The 18613-nt window shown below is 37.7% G+C and overlaps 1 protein-coding gene across 1 annotated transcript in view; it reads left to right on the top strand.

Moving 5' to 3' along the window:
• Positions 1 to 18613, top strand: part of LOC133750441 (phospholipid-transporting ATPase ABCA3-like) — a 183709-nt gene that overhangs the window by 122841 nt on the left and 42255 nt on the right. Inside the window, 6 exon segments of the mRNA XM_062180047.1 lie at positions 1194 to 1365; positions 2914 to 3211; positions 8773 to 9019; positions 9140 to 9348; positions 12853 to 13081; positions 13562 to 13701. Coding sequence (XP_062036031.1) covers positions 1194 to 1365; positions 2914 to 3211; positions 8773 to 9019; positions 9140 to 9348; positions 12853 to 13081; positions 13562 to 13701 — 1295 coding nt within the window.

The following is an 18613-nucleotide window of genomic DNA, read 5'->3' as shown; positions in this document are numbered from 1 at the left end:
GGATTGATTTCTGGAGTTTATATTCTGTTCCATTGGTCTACCCATCTGTTTTTGTGCCAGTACCAGGCTGTTTTAATGATAACTGCCCTGTCGTATGTCTTAAAATCTGGTTTTATGATGCCTCCGGCTTTGATTTTGTTGAATAAGATTACTTTAGCTATTTGGAGTCTTCTGTGTTTCCATGTGAATTTCAGCAGCATCATTTTTTTCTAGATCTGAGAAGAATATTGTTGATATTTTGATAGGAATCTCATTGAATCTGTAAATTGCTTTTGGTGGTATGGATATCTTGATGATATTGATTCTTGCAACCCATGAACATGGAAGATTTTTCCATTTTTTTTGTGTGTCTTCTTCTACTTCTTTCTTTAATGTTTTGTAATTTTTACCATAGTGATCTTTGATGTCCTTGGTTAAATTTTTTAATAAGTAAAAGCAGGTTGTCAAAAGAGATATTTGTACACACATATTCATAGCAATATTATCCATTATAACCAAAAGATAACTCATGTTGTATTCCATATAACTACCATCAGGAAAGTGTTTAAATGATTTTGATATCTCTGTATTTTAGAATATACCTTTTAAATAACTGTATTTTCCACCAAGTGTTTTACCACTTCTACTGATCTAATCAATTTTCCCACTCTCCCACTATATTGTCATCTTTTTTTCTTCTAATATTGTACTCAGCATTTCTCTCCTTAGATTGTAATGAATTATGTATATCTATTCATTCTCAAATATCCACACTCAAAGATCCAGCCTCAAATGCAGGCAGTAATGGAAGATGTGAAGACCTTTTTTTTAAATTTACTATTCCATTGTTCTCATCATTTTATAAAATAAGAAAAACATGTTATCTCCCAAAAAAGAAGCTTATCTTTAATTAAATGAGAATCATTTAACTTGAGTAAGTTCAGGTTAATGAAACACCACATATTATCATTGTTTCTCTCATGCTGCATTGCAGTGATAGAAACCTTACCAGTGACTGGCAGTACTTCTCAGACTTGTTTCTTGAAAATTACTGTTACCAGATTGCTTCTATACAGTGCTTTTCTGTCCAGTCAATGAGAAAGATGCATTAGTATTTCAAATATGAAATCTCAACATTCTTCAAGAAATAGTTTGAGGATATGGTTAAAACAAACTGCTTTCTGCTTTTTTTGTGTATATGTGTGTGTATATAGGGCCAATAAGCTGGCAGCATCCGAATGGAATGTTCAGGCTATCCACTCCCCTAATTTGAAAACCCAAAACATAAAACGAGACAAGAAGCAGAGTATGGATATGCCAATAGATTATGAGAGACCACTTTCTTCCAACTTGAATGAAATTGCTAACATTAAATTTAATACTGGGGTAAGCATATTCGCTAGAATTATAAACCTAATGTGTTTGATTGCGGTATAAGATGTTCACATGTTTATATCTAAGTTTTAAAAAATCTTTGAAGTTTAGCTAACCAGATGACTAGTTAGTACTATAACTCCATTAATCTGATACAGGAGAAATAGATTCTAGATAAAGATCACAGTAGCTACTCTCATTTTTTAAAATTTAGTTTAGTTAATTGTTAATTGAAGTCTTATTTCAATGTGTACCCTCATTATTGTCAGTTCTCAGAATAACTTTGAAGGTTCTCCTTATAAATTTACTTTTTGTTCAGTTCTGACAAGACCAATAGTTATGAATATTGTACTCAGAAGACATTTGTTGGCCGGCGCCGCGCCTCACTAGGCTAATCCTCCGCCTGCGGCGCCGGCACCCCAGGTTCTAATCCTGGTCGGGGCACTGGATTCTGTCCTGGTTGCTCCTCTTCCAGTCCAGCTCTCTACTGTGGCCCGGGAGTGCAGTGGAGGATGGCCCAAGTGCTTGGGCCCTGCACCCGCATGGGAGACCTGGAGAAGCACCTGGCTCCTGGCTTCGGATCAGCACAGTGCGCCGGCCACAGCACGCCAGCTGTAGAGGCCATTTGGGGGGTGAACCAATGGAAAAGGAAGACCTTTCACTCTGTCTCTCTTTCTCACTATCTAACTCTGCCTTTCAAAAAAATAGAAGACATTTATTGATCAAAGTAAGGACATTTTCTCACTTTATATAAACTAGAGTAACCAAGCAAAACATATTTGTATAAGATTTTTCCTTATAAGGCAGAGAAAATAGAAACTTTATGTTTTAACATTAAATAATAGATATAATTTTGATTTTCTAATCAGGAATACTATAATATTTTCATGAAAAAAAATCATTTTCTTAAGATTTTCAGTAGAATTATATCAGAAGCCAGGTCTCAATCCTTTTACTTAATACCTTAAACAAATAAAATATTTTGTAAGAGGCTGATGTTTTGGCATAACAGGTTAAGCTGCCACCTGCAGTGCCAGCATCCCATATGGGCACCAGTTTGAGTCCTGGCTGCTCCACTTATGATCCAGCTCCCTGCTAATAATGCACCTGGGAAAGCAGTAAAAGATGGTCCAAGTGCTTGTACCCCTGCACCCACATGGGAGACCCTGAAGAAGATCCTGGCACCTGGCTTCAGATTGGCTCAGCTCCAGCCCTTATGGCCATATGGGGAGTGAACCAGTAGATGGAAGATTGATTCTCTCTCTCTCTCTCTCTGCGCCTCTGCCTCTGCCTCTCTGTAACTCTGTCTTTCAAAATATAAATAAATAAATAAATAAATTATCTTTTTAGAAAAAAGAAATATATATATGCCTGTAATTATGCCTTTCAAATAAAATATTTTAAAAATTGTTATTTTCTTGGGCTCATATCAAAGCATACATTTGTTTTATATGTGTATATTTTCACCATGTTATTTTTAAGGATTTATATTAATAGGCTTCAACATGAATATCCTACTTGGGTCACTAACTACTGTAATGTTGTTTCCCTCTTTTTTAGTTTCCACTTTACTTCCAGCAATTTTGTTCCATGTTTATAAAAAGGGCACTATTCAGTTTGCGGAACTGGAAGTTGCTGTTGCTACAGATAATAGTAATTTCAGTTGTCACTACATATCTCTTAATAAGTCTGGATTTAGGTCATGGTGATGTACCTGCCAGGAAAATGGATTTGAGTCAATATGGTCGAACCACTGTGCCTTACTCAATTTCAGGAAATTCTGATTTGTCTATGAAACTCATACAGAACCTTGAGATTTTTCTAAAGTCTAAGAATCAAGAACTACGGGAAATACCAGGTAAGATCCATAGAGGGGGTATAAGAAGACTATTTTGTATATCTTGGAAGAAAGGACTTTGGTTTTTAGTTACTCGTTTATTTTCCTACTAATTACCAGTATTACAGAGGCAGTTAAATCAGAAGAAAAATGTACAGTTCAAGATAATTGGCAACAAAAGTCAATAATTAATGGACATGATTTGACTGTAGGAGGTCTTTCGGCTAATTGCATTACCTTTCAGAACCAAAATACTATATTGTTGTGACAGCATAGAACTTTTATTCTAACCAGAATACTGATATTTCTCTGAACTCACAGGTAAAATGTTGACTCCAAGACCTGAAAGCTGTCCTTTATTATTTTGGCCATTCTAAAAACAAGTGGCTGAAGATTTAGTAGGCTCACTCATTAGAACTAAGTCTTTGAAGGTATTATAAATAACTGTAAATAATTTATAATTTTCAATATATAACACAAGTAAAAACCATACAAAATACATTCTCTCTGTATTATATAATATTATTAATGTTAAAAACCCTTTCAGTAGCTTATTATTTATCTATTGCTGTGTAACAAATTGCCCCAACACCCAGAGATGTAGGATGTGAACTTCTGAAAACATGGAATTAACCCATTCTCCCATGAAAGCAGCCAAACAGTTGGAGAACAGTTTTAAAATTCAAGCATTTTGTCGTGACAGAATGCAGCTCCTGAAGAGCCCTGGAAACTGAACTGCCCTGGGGGTTGAAGGACCCCTGGGTCAGAGCTGCAGACTCTGTTGGTCCCTAAACTGAAAAATCCCTTCACTCTGCGCAGCTTCAAAGTAACCACTGCTGTTGAGGGGACAGCCTCTAAGGTCAATAACATTTCAGGCAGAGCTACCTATTAAAAACTAACATATTCAGGCCAGCTCTTCTCCCAGGCCAGCTAGGTAATAGAAGTCAACAGGTTCACACCCCTCCATTATGATGTCTCTTCCAGTATCACATGTAAAGAGATAGCTAGAACTGGGCCTCAATATACCTGGCCAGGCCTTAATGCCCACGTGAATATTATCAAACCCCTCCTGTCAGTTTCTATTTGTCTCTCCATGGGAAAACTCCTTCCTCCTTTGGACAGCACCTTATATCCTCTAATAGTGACTCTGTCCTTTGTTTTTGACCCTGTATATTTAATCTGTTTGTTAGATCTATTTTCTCCATATGAAACAGTGAAATTCAAGATGACCATGCACATAAAAATTTAATGGAGAGTTTCTGTGAGCTGGCATGTATAATTAATGTATTTCAAAAGTTCTTACAGCCCACCTAAGATATAAAAAGGCCCAGCATGCTGGGTTCTAGGCCTTCTGCTACATGACTGGTCTGTGTGCACACTGGCAGTTGGTTGACCTCTGCAAGTTAATTTTCCTTGAATAAATTCGGTCTGGCTGTGAATTCATTAAAATAAAAATTCAATTTCATTAAAATAAGGCCTGCAACATTTTAACTGAAAGTTATTCCCATCACCCTTTCTTCTAAACTCAGTGGTAAGGTATCCATGAAAAGCCAGCAGCTCTGCAGTTTACAGAAAGGACTGACCTCTCTGGAGATCTGTTGAAAGCCCTATCTCTAAAACAGTGTCAACTAAAAGCCCACTGTCAAACTCCATTCCTAAGGCATTGTTATTATTGGATTTCAACACAGCTCTTTCAAACAAGCTCTGTGCCCATAATATTACTAAAAACAAAAGCAGTCTGCTGGTAACATCACACCTGGCTAAAGCTATTATTTCAGTTGGGAAAATATATATGCCTGGCCAAAAGTTAAAAAGGATTCCATCTGAAGACCTAGATAACCAGTGAATTCCAAAAGGGTCTTATATTGGGACCAGCATTCTGGCACAGTAGGTTAGGGTTGCACCTGGGGTGCCAGCATCCCATGTGGGCTCCAGTTCAAATCCTGGCTGTACCACTCCAAATCCAGCTCCCTGCTAAGGCACCCAGGAAAGCAGAAGATGGCCCAAGTCCTTGAGCCCAGCACCCACGTGGGAAACCTGAAAGAAGCTCTGGACTCCTGGATTTGACCTGGCCCAGCCCCAGTCATTACAGCCATTTGGAGAATGAACCAGCAGATGGAAGACCTCTGTCTGTATCTAACTCTGCCTTTCAAATAAATAAAAAATAATTCTTTTTAAAAATAAAAATGAAAAGGCCTTATGTTGTAAGGGGTCTAGATGGTTTAGAATTGTAGTGTACATAGCTAAAAATATACTGGGGAAGGAGAAAGCTCAGAGTTATTCACCTCTGGTCAAAGTTAAAGACCTGTACAAGGGGCCAGCACTGTGGCATAGCAGGTAAAGCCACCATCTGCAGCGCCAGCATCTGATATGGATGCCAGTTCGAGTCCTGGCTGCTCTGTTTCCGATCCAGATCTCTGCTATGTCCTGGGAAAGCAACAGCAGATGGCCTAAGTCCTTGGACCCCTGCACCCGCATGGGAGACCCAGAAGAAGCTCATGGCTCCTGCCTTCAGATCGGCACAACCCCAGTGGTTGCAGCCAATTGGGGAGTGAACCAGTGGATCAAAGACCTCTCTCTCTCTCTCTCTCTCTCTCTCTCTCTCTCTCTCTCTCTCTCTCTGCCTCTCCTTCTCTCTGTATATAACTCTTTCAAATAAAATAAATAATTCTTAAAAAAAAAAAGGCCTGTACAAGCAGAAAGTGAAAGTTGAAGCTGACTTGTAAACTGTATGAAGTTTGAAGGTTTGCCTTCATGTAAAGATCTACTTTGCAAAGTATGAAAGATTTTCAGGCTCAAAGTATTTAAGGAAATTGTTTTGCTGGTCACCAAATTGTACTGACCAAAGACTGATCCCTGGAAGATATGCATAAAAAATAAGAACTAGAATACTGATTTTTTTAAAGTCCATTGAATAAAAATCATTGACTGAACACTGGAAGATTAAGTGTCTACAAAATTGGATCACATAAGTCACTAAACAAATGAGGAGTGATTTTTTTAAGAGTAAGAACAAACATGGAAGACAGAGGAGTTTGTTTGCCAAAGTTGTGACAATATTTATCACAATATTCAATTTTTGATGACAACAAATAGAGAAGGGGAAGGGATGGGATGAAGTTTGCCTCACCCTCACATATTTATATGTTGAAATATTATCAGAATATGATTGTATTTGTAGGAAATTTTGGTGTTTTTTTTTTAAGCTTAAAATGTCATTAGGGAGGCCTAATCCAATATGACTGGAAATTGGGACATTGACATGCACACCAGAGAAAAACTCATATAAGATGCCCAGAGTAGACAGCCATCTAAAAGCCAAAGAGAGAGCCCTCAGAGGAAACCCAACTCAGATACCTTGATCTCAGACTTATATTCTCCAGAACTATGAGAAAATAACTCCTATTATTTAATCCATCCAGTCTGTGGCACGTTATTATGGCATCCCTAGAAAACTAATTTGTACATAAATGTTACAGTATGATATATAAACCTGCACCAGAATATGTACTTAAGGAAGGGGGCAAATGTTGGACTTAGCAGACAAAGACTTGAAATCAGCTATTACAAATATTTTCAAAATACTAAAGGAAATATGTCTAAAGAATTAAAGGGAAAATGGCAACTAAGAAAATGGTAATATTCATGAAAATAGTAATAAAATAATACAAATGTTTTAAACCAAATTTACTGTAGTTGAAAAGTACAACCGAAATGAAAAGTTTACAGGAGAAGATTGACAACTGATTGGATTTGACAGAATGGATTAGCTAAATTTAGGGTAGAAGGTCAATCAATAGAGACTATCCCATAGATGGAACAGAAGAAAAATAAGTGAAATAGAGCTTCTGAGACCTGTGGGACAAAATCAAGCACACCAACATATGTATAATTGGAGTAGGAGATGAAAGTGATAAAGGGGCAGAAAATTATTTGAAGAAATAACAACTGAAAACTTCCCTGAGTTAGTCAAAAACATTCATGTTCACACACAATAAGATTAAGTCCAAATGGGATAAACTCAAAGATATCCAAACCTGGATATATCATCAAAATGGCAAAAGTCAAAAGAGAAAATCTTGAATGCAGAAGGGGAAAATGACTTATCACGCATAAGAGATCATCAATAAAGTTAACAGCTGACTTTTTATCAAGCTATGTAAATAAGAAGACAGTATGATGACACAAAGTGTTAAAAGAGAAACTACTACCAACCAAGAATCCTATAACCCAACACATTTCTCCTTTAACAATTAAAAAGAAAGGCATTCCCCTGTAAACAAAAACTGCAAGAATTCATCACTAGCAAACTTTCCTATCTATGAGAAATATTAAAGGGATTTGTTCACTCTTGGGTGAAGAAACTTGACAGTAACTGACACATATTAAGAAAATAAGAGCACTGATTGGTAAAGATAATTACAGAAGTAAATATAAAAGATAGTAAAGAGGCTGGCGCCGCAGCTCAATAGGCTAATCCTCTGCCTGTGTTGCTGGCACACCGGGTTCTAGTCCTGGACGGGGAACCGCATTCTGTCCCGGTTGCTCCTCTTCCAGTCCAGCTCTCTGCTGTGGCCCGGGAGTGCAGTGGAGGGTGGCAGCTGATGATGGTCCAAGTACTTGGGACCTGCCACCTGTGTGGGAAACCCAGATAAAGTTCCTGGCCCCCCTGGCTGATGGCTGGCCCAGCCCCAGCTGTTGCCGGCACTTAGGGAGTGAACCCACAGATGGAAGTTTGATCTCTCTTTCTACCCACATTCCAAATAAATAAAAATTTTAAATAGTCAAACAGCGACAACAAAGAACTTAAAACAGTAAAGTCTAAAGCACATATTTAAAACAAAAAGGCATGGATAAACAAACAGGCACCAAAAGGAAATAAGACACACAGAAAACAAATGGCAAAATGGAAGATATAGATCCTAGCACATCAATAGTTATATTAAATGTAAATGAAAGAAACACTCCAAAAGTTTTCAGTCATGATTTTTCTACAGTCCTACTTAAATGAAATGGAAGATTCCTGGGGAAAGAAAACACAGGTGACAAAAATTCACAAAGGCATCAAAAGGAAGAATACATGAATGAATTTAAGAAAAGAAATGAAAGACTTGTACACAAAATATTGTTGAGGAAAACTGAACAAATCTCTATACACAGAGAGACATTTTGGGTCATGGATTAGAAGACTGAATATTGTTAGGATAGTAGTTCCTCTGAAATTTATAGATTTGGTGTCATCTCATCAAAATTCAGCTAGACTTTTTTGCAGAAATTGACTGATCCAAAAATTTATGTGGAAATGAAAATAACTTAAGCAACCAAAACAATTTTAAAAACAAAACATTTTTGTTTTAGATAAGAAAATAGCAATAATTTTTAATTTTTGTCAGCTTATAGACTATATCTGTGAGATTGTTGTAGGGATCAGTGATGGGTAGAAAGATAAAAGATTTGAAATAGCCAATATAGGAAATTTTAAAAGGCAGTGACAAAAATGTTCTTGATCCTTCCTCTTCAACATATGTAGTAGGTGATATATTACATGTTGACTCATTGACTGATTTCTTTCTTTATTTTAGGTAATGTAAAGAATTACTTAATGCAAAATAAAGAGTGCCATGACTTCTGCATTATTGCATTCTCCATTAAGGTTGAGGAAGATAAAACAGTACTTACTATTTTGTTCAATAATGAAGCATACCATTCAGCTGCAACATCCCTAGCAGTGTTAGACAACATACTTTTTATGTCACTTTCTGGCTTAAATGCCTCCATTACAGTCTCCAACAAGCCTCAACCTCTTCCCGTCTATGGTTCTAACATGGTGTATGTATGATTTTCTTTTTACTGGAATTGAATCTTAAGATGTTCCCTTGCTATCTGGACAAATCCATTTGAAAATATCTACTGATATCAGCATTTTCACTTTTATTTCATCTTCTATAGGCCTACAAATGGATTACAAATAGTATTATGTTTGGCTTTTGGCATTTCCGTTGTGGTCGGTAACTTTTGTCTTCAGACAGTGATTGAGAGAGTCAATAAGTCAAAGCACATCCAGTTCGTGAGTGGGGTCTATGTACTTACTTACTGGCTTTCTGCTTTGTTGTGGGATCTCATCAGTTTCTTCATTTTTTGCTGCTTACTACTGGTGAGTGTTACCTGAAATTACATGGAGAGTCATTTTCCTTACGTTCCCCCCCCCCAAAATAAAACTATTCAACTAATTGCATCCTAAAGGTAACATATCAAAATTTGAAACTACGTTGACTGGTTATACTAGAGAATATATTGTAGAAACCTCATTATGCAAACATTCTCTTTCATGAAGAATATTTTTTGTTGCAAAATCTGTCTTAAATTGGCTTCCTATGTGTTTTCTCACCATTTTGCACTGTCAGAAAACATTCTGTGAAAGTGTAAGGACTATTATCTGTCCCTCACCACTGCCCACTAATTCCCAATGCTGATCCCCCTGGTAAAGTTGAAACGTGACAAAGTTAAGATTTAAGATCTAGATAAGGATTCCTGTTGCTATTCACATTCACCTACCCATTTTCATACCCTCATACCTAGCAAGGTTTGCAAAGCAGAATTTAATTCAGTAATGAATTTTAGACATTGGAGAAGGGTAGAGACAATGAGCTTGAGAGGATGTACAATATCTTTTTTTTAAGATTTTATTTATTTGAGAGGGAGAGACAGAGAGGAGGTCTTACATCCATTGGTTCACTCCCCAAATGGCTGCAACAGCTGGAACTACGCCCATCTGAAGCCAGGAGCCAGGTGCTTCTTCCCTGTCTCCCATGCGAGGTCAGGGGCCCAAGGACTTGAGCCATCTTCTACTGCTTTCCCGGGCCATAGCAGAGAGCTGGACAGGAAGCAGAGCAGCCCATATGCTTCGGGCCAGGGCGTTAACCCAATGTGCCACAGTGCCGGTCCCCCCACTTATTTCTGCTCTCATATTTGCAACTTCCTCTAAGAATCTTACTCTGAATTTGATAACAACTTCTCTGTCCTTTGATCTGGTAGCTCTGTCTTCCACCCAGGATTCCCCTTCATGATTCTCAGATTGGGGTTCTCCAAATGGCTTCTTGGCTTTACTTGCTTTTCTGACTTTACTACCCACTTACTGTCTTAAATGTGACACTCCCTTACCCTGCTCTGGCTCTGTGAAATGCCACCCACTGGACTCACTTGTACATCCAGCAAGAGGCAAAAATGCATCATTATGCTAGTGATCAGAGGCACTGTTGGCATCTCTTCTCTACCTGTCAAATTCACAATGCAGGTGAGACAAGTGCTAAGCTAGGTATACTGCTGCCTCCAATCCCTAATGAACTCCCTGCCCCACCACTTATTCAGCTGCCACCTCAAGAGATTTATAGTAGGGTTTAGTCAGATCCTCTGCCTTCAGTAGATAAGTCCATGCATGAGACCTAAGAAAATTGAACAAATAATGTTTCTCTTAAGCAAAGTTCCCAGTGATGGTGAGTTGTGAGCCTTCCTGCTCATTCAGTCTGTATGCCTTTCTTCATGACACATGAACCTTCTATTTGAAAGGCTGCCTTCCTGAACATAGAAAAGTCAGTTATTGGCCGGCGCCGTGGCTCAGTAGGCTAATCCTCCGCCTTGTGGCGCCAGCACAACAGGTTCTAGTCCCGGTCAGGGCGCCAGATTCTGTCCCCGTTGCCCCTCTTCCAGTCGAGCTATCTGCTATGGCCTGGGAGTGCAGTGGAGGATGACCCAAGTGCTTGGGCCCTGCACCCGCATGGGAGACCAGGAGAAGCACCTGGCTCCTGCCTTTGGATCAGCGCAGTGCACCGGCCGCAGCGGCCATTGGAGGGTGAACCAACAGTAAAGGAAGACCTTTCTCTCTGTCTCTCTCTCTCACTGTCCACTCTGCCTGTCAAATAAATAAATAAATAAATAAAATAAAATAAAATAAATAGAAAAGTCTGTTATTTATCCAATAAACATTGAGCTCATGCTAGCATTATGAATATAGCATGTGGAAAACAGACAAAGCTTGTCTTTTGATAAACTTAAATTCTAGTCAGTGTTAAAATTACTGTCCTAACCAAAGGATTGGATAGCTAATTCAATATTAATTTGGAAATATTCCTCAAAGTTATGCTGTTATCATCATTGTACAGTTTAGTTCTAGAAAATCATCAGGAAGCTCCTCTCCTTCAGGTTACAATGCATCAGTCACAGCTTACGTTACCAGTTTCATGTTTTTCCGTTTCCCCTTATTCATGAACTTAATTTCAGATAAGGAGCCAAGCGGTGATTCAGATTTTTTTCCTAAAGAACTAACCTAGTTTTCTAACATCTTTTTAAAAACGCGTTGTTTTCCACGGAGTTAAAACACTGCTTTTATTGTATCTTAACTAACCATATGCGTCAGTGTATTTTATATTGTTTATTCTGTTCCATTAGTATATCTGTAATGTGCTACTTATCAATCTGTTTTAATTATGGTAGTCTTATGAAAATTTAGCTATATATTTATGGTTAAGGTTTCTCAATTCCCTCATTCTCTTCTGCATAATTTCCTGTTTATATTAACATATTTGTTTACAAGTAAACTTTAGAATCAGCTTATCTTATTTCTCAAAAAAACCCATTGCTATTTTTATTTATATTAACTTAGGGAAAATTTACATTTTGTCCATATTAAGTCAGACCCTTTCTAATAACAGTGTATGTCTCTTCATTTCCCCAAGTAGAGATCTAAATCTTCTTTGAAATAGGTTCCAATTCAGGAATCCATAAACCTCATAAGGCTTGAAACTAGGGTGCTCCTAGGTTGCCCATCATTTATTTCAAAGTTTGTAATTTCCTGTTAGTTGGTGTAAGGGGAATCAGATTATAATTGCAGCTGTAAAGCTTTTTTTTTTTTTCACCTATGGTTACTATTATCTTCATATGCTTCGTTTAAGACTATTTCCGAGGATCTTGTAAACTTCTCAAAAAGGTTTTCTTAGTTTAACCCTTTGCTTTTATTAGTGAACCTGCTAAGTAATTATTTTGTTGTTCAACCTTGATATCTTTGGGAAAACTGTAATTATCAACTAGTATCACAAAGATTTTTGGAAAATCATTTTCTTTAATTGCTCTAGAGTTTCTCGCTTCTTAATATAGCCACTCTAAGTTTGTGCTCCCCTAATTCTCAGATGGAATAAAGAATAATTGAGAATCAAGGCCCTGAGTTATTGAGATGGATACAAGCTCAGAGCATAGACCAGAATGCAGTCTTAAGTGACAGAAGTGATGAAGCAGCCAAAGAAATTTTTGAATCATCTACTTCCTAAGTCATTTTTTCTAGGAAAATCTAAAGTTCGACTTAATGCAAACATAATTTATTTGACTTTGATGAGGAGGAAAATAATAATAATAATAATAAAATAAAGACTGTAGCAAAGAGAAAAAATGAAAATATAGTCATTCTGCTGACTGGAATATTCTCTGTTAAGGAAGAAATGGGTTAGCTCACTTCAGGTTCATAAACTAAGATGGTTTAAAAACATGAATAAAATGATGTAAGTTATGAATTTTCCTGTGTTCTAATGAAGTATTTCTCCTGAGTGTTCTGTCTTGATGTTGCACACTGTCTTTGACTTTGCTTTTGCCTTTATGCTCTGTAACCCAGGGAGTATTCACACTCTGTGAAGTGGAAGCATTTGTTGTGAATTACCACTTTCTAGACACACTGTTGATCCTTATGCTGTACTGCTGGTGTGTTGTTCCTTTCATGTATCTTGGAAGTTTCCTGTTTTCTAATAGTACAGCTGCCTACATCAAGCTTACTTTGTTTAACTACTTTTCAACCATTTTCAGTATCGTCATTCACAGTATAATAAAACACCATGGTAAGAACACACAGTTATCCCTTTTTCTGGGGAATAACTTAAATAAATTAGGATGAAGGGCCTAAGATGAAAAATATAAAGCAATCTGAAAACCTATACTTTTTGGAAATCGGTATTTTTTATTAAGGGGATATGTGAGAAATAGAGGTGGGGGAGAGAGGGAAATGAGAAAAGGGTGGGAGGAAGGAAGGAAAGAGAGGGAAGGAAGGAGAGAAAGGGGGAGGGAAGGAAGAAGAGAGCTATAACAAGGAAGGAAGACAGATCCTATGGAATGTTGTTAGAAAAGGCTTCTCTTTTGAACTCTGTAAATTGACAAACCCAAACCACAAGTTATCAAGGTGAACAACTTTAGGATCATTCACTAGACTGGCAACTCTCTGAACAATTTAACCATTTGGAGGGAGTTTATTGTTCTGGGATATCCCATACTTTCGTTTAATTGAAAATAATCTATCTTTTTAATCACAGAGACTGACTTTCACATCTCCACCAGAAACTTTGTAAATAATGTATTAATGATGCTTCCTACTTACAACTTTGCAATGAGTATCAGCAGATTCTTTGATGACTATGAAGTGAAAAAACTGTGTGCCAAGCAATTTCAAAGCGTCTACCTAGACTGCAGTAAACCATGTGAGTATCCCAGGTCCTCCAAAACAATGCACTCCTTTCCAACCTGCTGAACTTAAGTTCAGAGTGTGAAAGATAAGTGAAATATGTCTCTGCTCCAGTGGAGACAAGTAAAATGCTGAGGGGAAAATGAAAACTCAAAATAAAATCCAAGGTAAATTTCATTGTCACCTCTAGATTGAGGATTAGTTGGCACTAGTTATCCACCTACAATGTGCAAATAGTTTTATACACAATATTTTGAATCCTCACACCACATCTACAAGTTAGTTATTACTATCCTTATTTAACAAACGAAGAAACTCAACTTCTTACTTAAACAGAACATTAAGTATATTCCCACAGACACTAACCTTTAAAGTACTTAAAATCACAACCAGATCAAAATTGTAAAAATAAATACATGTTATTATGTTTTCTATGTTTTTGGCGGAATTCATATTTCTGATAATTCTAAAAACTGAGAAATAAGTATATTCACTGTGTGTATGTGAGTGTTTAAGTCTTCCTGGAGCCACATTACTTCTGTGGACCCCAGAGGGAGAAATGTAATTGTATTTCACTAAATTAGGTTAAGATGAGATATAACTATTAATAAAATGAATTATATTTTCTTAGAATCTCTGAATAACAAAGATCTTATCACCTTTTTTAGTCCATATTTTTGGATCATAAGTTTTTCTCTCTGCTTTTTAAAAACAACTCTGTTGAATTATTATTTATATATCATGGTCACCAGTTATAATTTGTGTATTATTTTTAGTAAATTTATAATGTTGTATAATCATTACCACAAGCCAGTGTTAGAATATTTCCATTTTCTAACAAACATCACTGCTGCCTGCTTATAGTTAATCTATTATCATATCCTGCCCACACGTCTACTAATATTTCTACTACGTGTATAGATTTTATGTTTCTGGATATTTCTTATAAATAAAATCATTTTGTATATGGTTTCTTTCATTTATAATGTTTTTGAGATTTACCCAGAGTGTAGTATGTTAGTACTAAATACTTTTTGATTACTGAATTATATTACATTGTATGGATGTTACATTTAACTTATCCATAGGTGTACAGACATTTGTTTACACAAAAGTTGCTAATGGTTTCTTTTAGTATCCTCTGATTTATAAAAGTTCTGAATGTGAAGAATTCTGGTTTATCAATTTTTTCTTATATAGAGTTTTTTAGATTGGGTCTTCAAAGTATGTCCAATTCAGGGTCATGAAAATTTCCTCCATTGTCATCTTCTTGATATTTAATAATTTTACCTCTACATTTAGGTCACAATACAATTTGTCCTAGCATAATTTGTTGAAAAGAATATTTGAGCCTCCTTGGCACCTTTGATCAAAATGAATTGACCATAAGAGTAAGAGTTTATTGCTGGAGTACAAATTCTGTTCCCTTCACCAGTATTTCTATCCTATGCTAATATAACATTAATTTTATTATATTAGCATTGTAGGAAATTTTGAGATTGAGAAATAAAAGTTATCTGTCTTTGTTCTTTCTCAAATTTGTTTCAGCTATTCTGGATCCCTTGAACTTTTCTACAAGATCAGTTTATCATTTGCTACCCAAAAATAAGCCTGTAGAATTTAGGTAGAGATTGTAATGATACAACTGATCAACCTGCAGAGATGTGCCAAAAAAAGAAAATGAGTGAACCCAAGACTTTATTCTTTGAAAAGATAAAATAAATTAGAAAGAGGACTCAAATACTAAAATCACAAATGAAAATGGAGATGCTAACAACCTTACAGAAATAAAAAAAATTATAAAATAATGCTATTATCAGTTAATGTACAAAGTTTTAGAAACACAATTCTACCAAAACTGAAGCAGAAAGAGTTTCTTAATAAACAAGTAAATACTATTGTTAAATCAGTAATCAAAAACTCTTGACAAAGAAAAAGCCAGGATCAGATGGCTTCACTGGCAAATTCTACCATATATTAAAAGAATAATCCATGTCAGCCCTTTACAAATGTTTCTAAAGTATTCTATGAGGCTCACATTACCCTGATACCAATAGCAGACAAGATGTCACAAGAAAGGGAAACTCTAGCCCGTGCCATGGCTCAATAGGCTAATCCGCCTGCGGCGCCAGCACACCAGGTTCCAGTCCTGGCTGGGGTGCTGCATTCTGTCCCGGTCACTCCTCTTCCAGTCCAGCTCTCTGCTGTGGCCCGGGAGTGCAGTGGAGGATGGCCCAAGTACTTGGGCCCTGCACCTGTATGGGAGACCAGGATAAGGCACCTGACTCCTGGCTTTGGATCAGCGCGGTGCGCTGGCCGCAGCAGCCATTGGGGGTTGAACCAACGGAAAAGGAAGACCTTTCTCTCTGTCTCTCTCTCTCTCTCTCACTGTCCACTCTGCCTGTCAAAAAAAAAAAAGGTGGGGGGGACACTCTAGGCCAATATCTCTTAATATAGGTGTAGAAACCCTCAACAAAATACTACCAGATTAAACCAAATCCAATAACACATTGAAGTATTATACACCATGACAAGGCAAAATTTAACCCATGAATGCAAAGGGAGTTCAACATGTTGATCAGTTACACACTACGTTATGGTAAAACACACAAATGTGTCTATTGATGCAAAACTGTGTTTGATAAATTCAATATCATATCATTTAAAAAATCAACAAATTCGGGGCTGGCGCTGTGGCTCACTTGGCTAATCCTCCGCCTGCAGCGACAGAATCCCATATGGGCGCAGGGTTCTGGTCCCGGTTGCTACTCTTCCAGTCCAGCTCTCTGCTGTGGCCCAGGAAGGCAGTGGAGGATGGCCCAAGTGCTTGGGCGCCTACACCCATGTGGGAGACCAGGAAGAAGCACCTGGCTTCTGGCTTCGTCCAGCCGTGGTGGCCATTTGGGGGGTGAATCAACGGAGGGAAGACCTTTCTCTCTGTGGCTCCATCTCACTGTCAATAACTCTACCTGTCAAATAAATAAATAAAAAATCTTTTAAAAAAATCAACAAATTCAAAATGAAAGATACTCAACACATTGAATACTTATAAAAATTCACAGTTATGAATTTATAAAAGTCCGCTTTACATTACATGAAAGCTATCCCATTAATTTCAGGAATAGGATAAGAATACCTATTTCATATTACAAAGTAGGCAAGAAGAAGGAATAATATTCAGTTTGGGGGGAAAAAAAGTAAAACTACATTTACAGACACTGTGATATGTAGAATATTCCCAAATGGTCCACACAAAAAAACTGAGTTAATTAAAAACACACACACACACACAAAACATTGTTGAATTCCTGTACTAGCCAATAAACAACTCAAAAAGCTAGTACAAAAAATAATTTCATGTAGAATAACATCAAAAAAGTGTTTACTTTGGAATAAATTTAGCCAAAGAAGTGAAAGTCTTATACACTGAAAACTAAGACATACTAATGAAATTTAAAAAGAAAAAAAAAATTTTAAAGATATAAAGGAAAGACATTCCATGCTCATAGAGCAGAAAACTTTGGGGCCGGTGCTGTGGCATAGTAGGTTAAACCTCTGCCTGGCTGCTACTTCCAATCCAGCGCCCTGCTAATGGCCTGGAAAAGCGGTGGTAGATGGCCAGCCAAAGTGTGTGGGCTCCTGCACCCACATGGGATACCTGGAGGAAGCTCATGGCTCTTGCCTTAAGACTGGCCCAGCTGCAGCCAATGTGGCCATTTGGAGAATGAATCAGTGGATGGGAAAATCTCTCAATCTCTCTCTCTCCCTCTGTCTGTAACTCTGCCTCTCAAATAAATAAATCTTAAAAAAAGAAAAACTTAATATTGTCACAATACTGCCCAAAGCAATCTACAATGCAATTCCTATCAAAATTACAATAGACTTTCTATTTTATAGAAATTCAAAACATACCTTAAGGTATATGTGAATTGCAAGCAGATCCCAATTAGCCAAAACAGTATTGAGGGCTGGCACTGCGGCTCAATAGGCTAATCCTCCACCTGCGGTGCCAGCACACTGGGTTCTAGTCCCGGTCGGGGCACTGGATTCTGTCCCAGTTGCCCCTCTTCCAGGCCAGTTCTCTGCTGTGGCCCGGGAGTGCAGAGGAGGATGGCCCAAGTCCTTGGGCCCTGCACCCCATGGGAGACCAGGAGAAGCACCTGGCTCCTGCCTTCAGATCAGTGCGGTGTGCCAGTCGCAGTGCACCGGCTGCGGCGGCCATTGGAGGGTGAACCAACAGCACAAGGAAGACCTTTCTCTCTGTCTCTCTCTCTCTCTCACTGTCCACTCTGCCTGTCAAAAAAAAAAATTAAAATTGAAAAAAAAAAAAAAAAAAACAGTGTTGAAAAAGAAGAAAGTTACAGGGCCGGCCCAGCCAGGTTAATGCCCTGGCCTGAAACGCCGGCATCTCATGTGGGTGCCGGTTTGAGTCCCGGCTGCTCCATTTCCAATCCAGCTCTCTGCTATGGCCTGGGACATTAGTAGAAAATAGCACAAGTGCTTGGACCCCTGCACCCACGTGTGAGACCAGGAAGAAGCTCCTAGCTCCTGGCTTCGGATCAGCACAGCTCTGGAAGTTGCAGCCAAGGGGGGAGTGAACTATCAGATGGAAGACCCCCCCTCACCTCTTTCCAACAAAGATGCATACAGACTGAAAGTGAAAGGCTGGAAAAAGATATACCATGCCAACAGAAATGAAAAAAGAGCGGGCGTAGCCATCTTAATATTGGAAAACATAAACTTTACCACAAAAACTGTTAGGAGAGACAAAGAGGGGCACTATATAATGATTAAGGGATCAATTCAACAGGAAGATACAATGATTATCAATGTATATGCACCTAATTACAGGGCACCGGTTTATTTAAAAGACTTGTTAAGGGACTTAAAGGGAGACTTAGACCCCAATACAATGGTACTGGGGGACT

The sequence above is a fragment of the Lepus europaeus genome, chromosome 21, assembly GCF_033115175.1.
Source record: "Lepus europaeus isolate LE1 chromosome 21, mLepTim1.pri, whole genome shotgun sequence".
NCBI classification, from domain to species: domain Eukaryota; kingdom Metazoa; phylum Chordata; class Mammalia; order Lagomorpha; family Leporidae; genus Lepus; species Lepus europaeus.
Note: the sequence above shows the minus strand (reverse complement) of the source record. Positions and strands in the feature narration are given on the sequence as shown.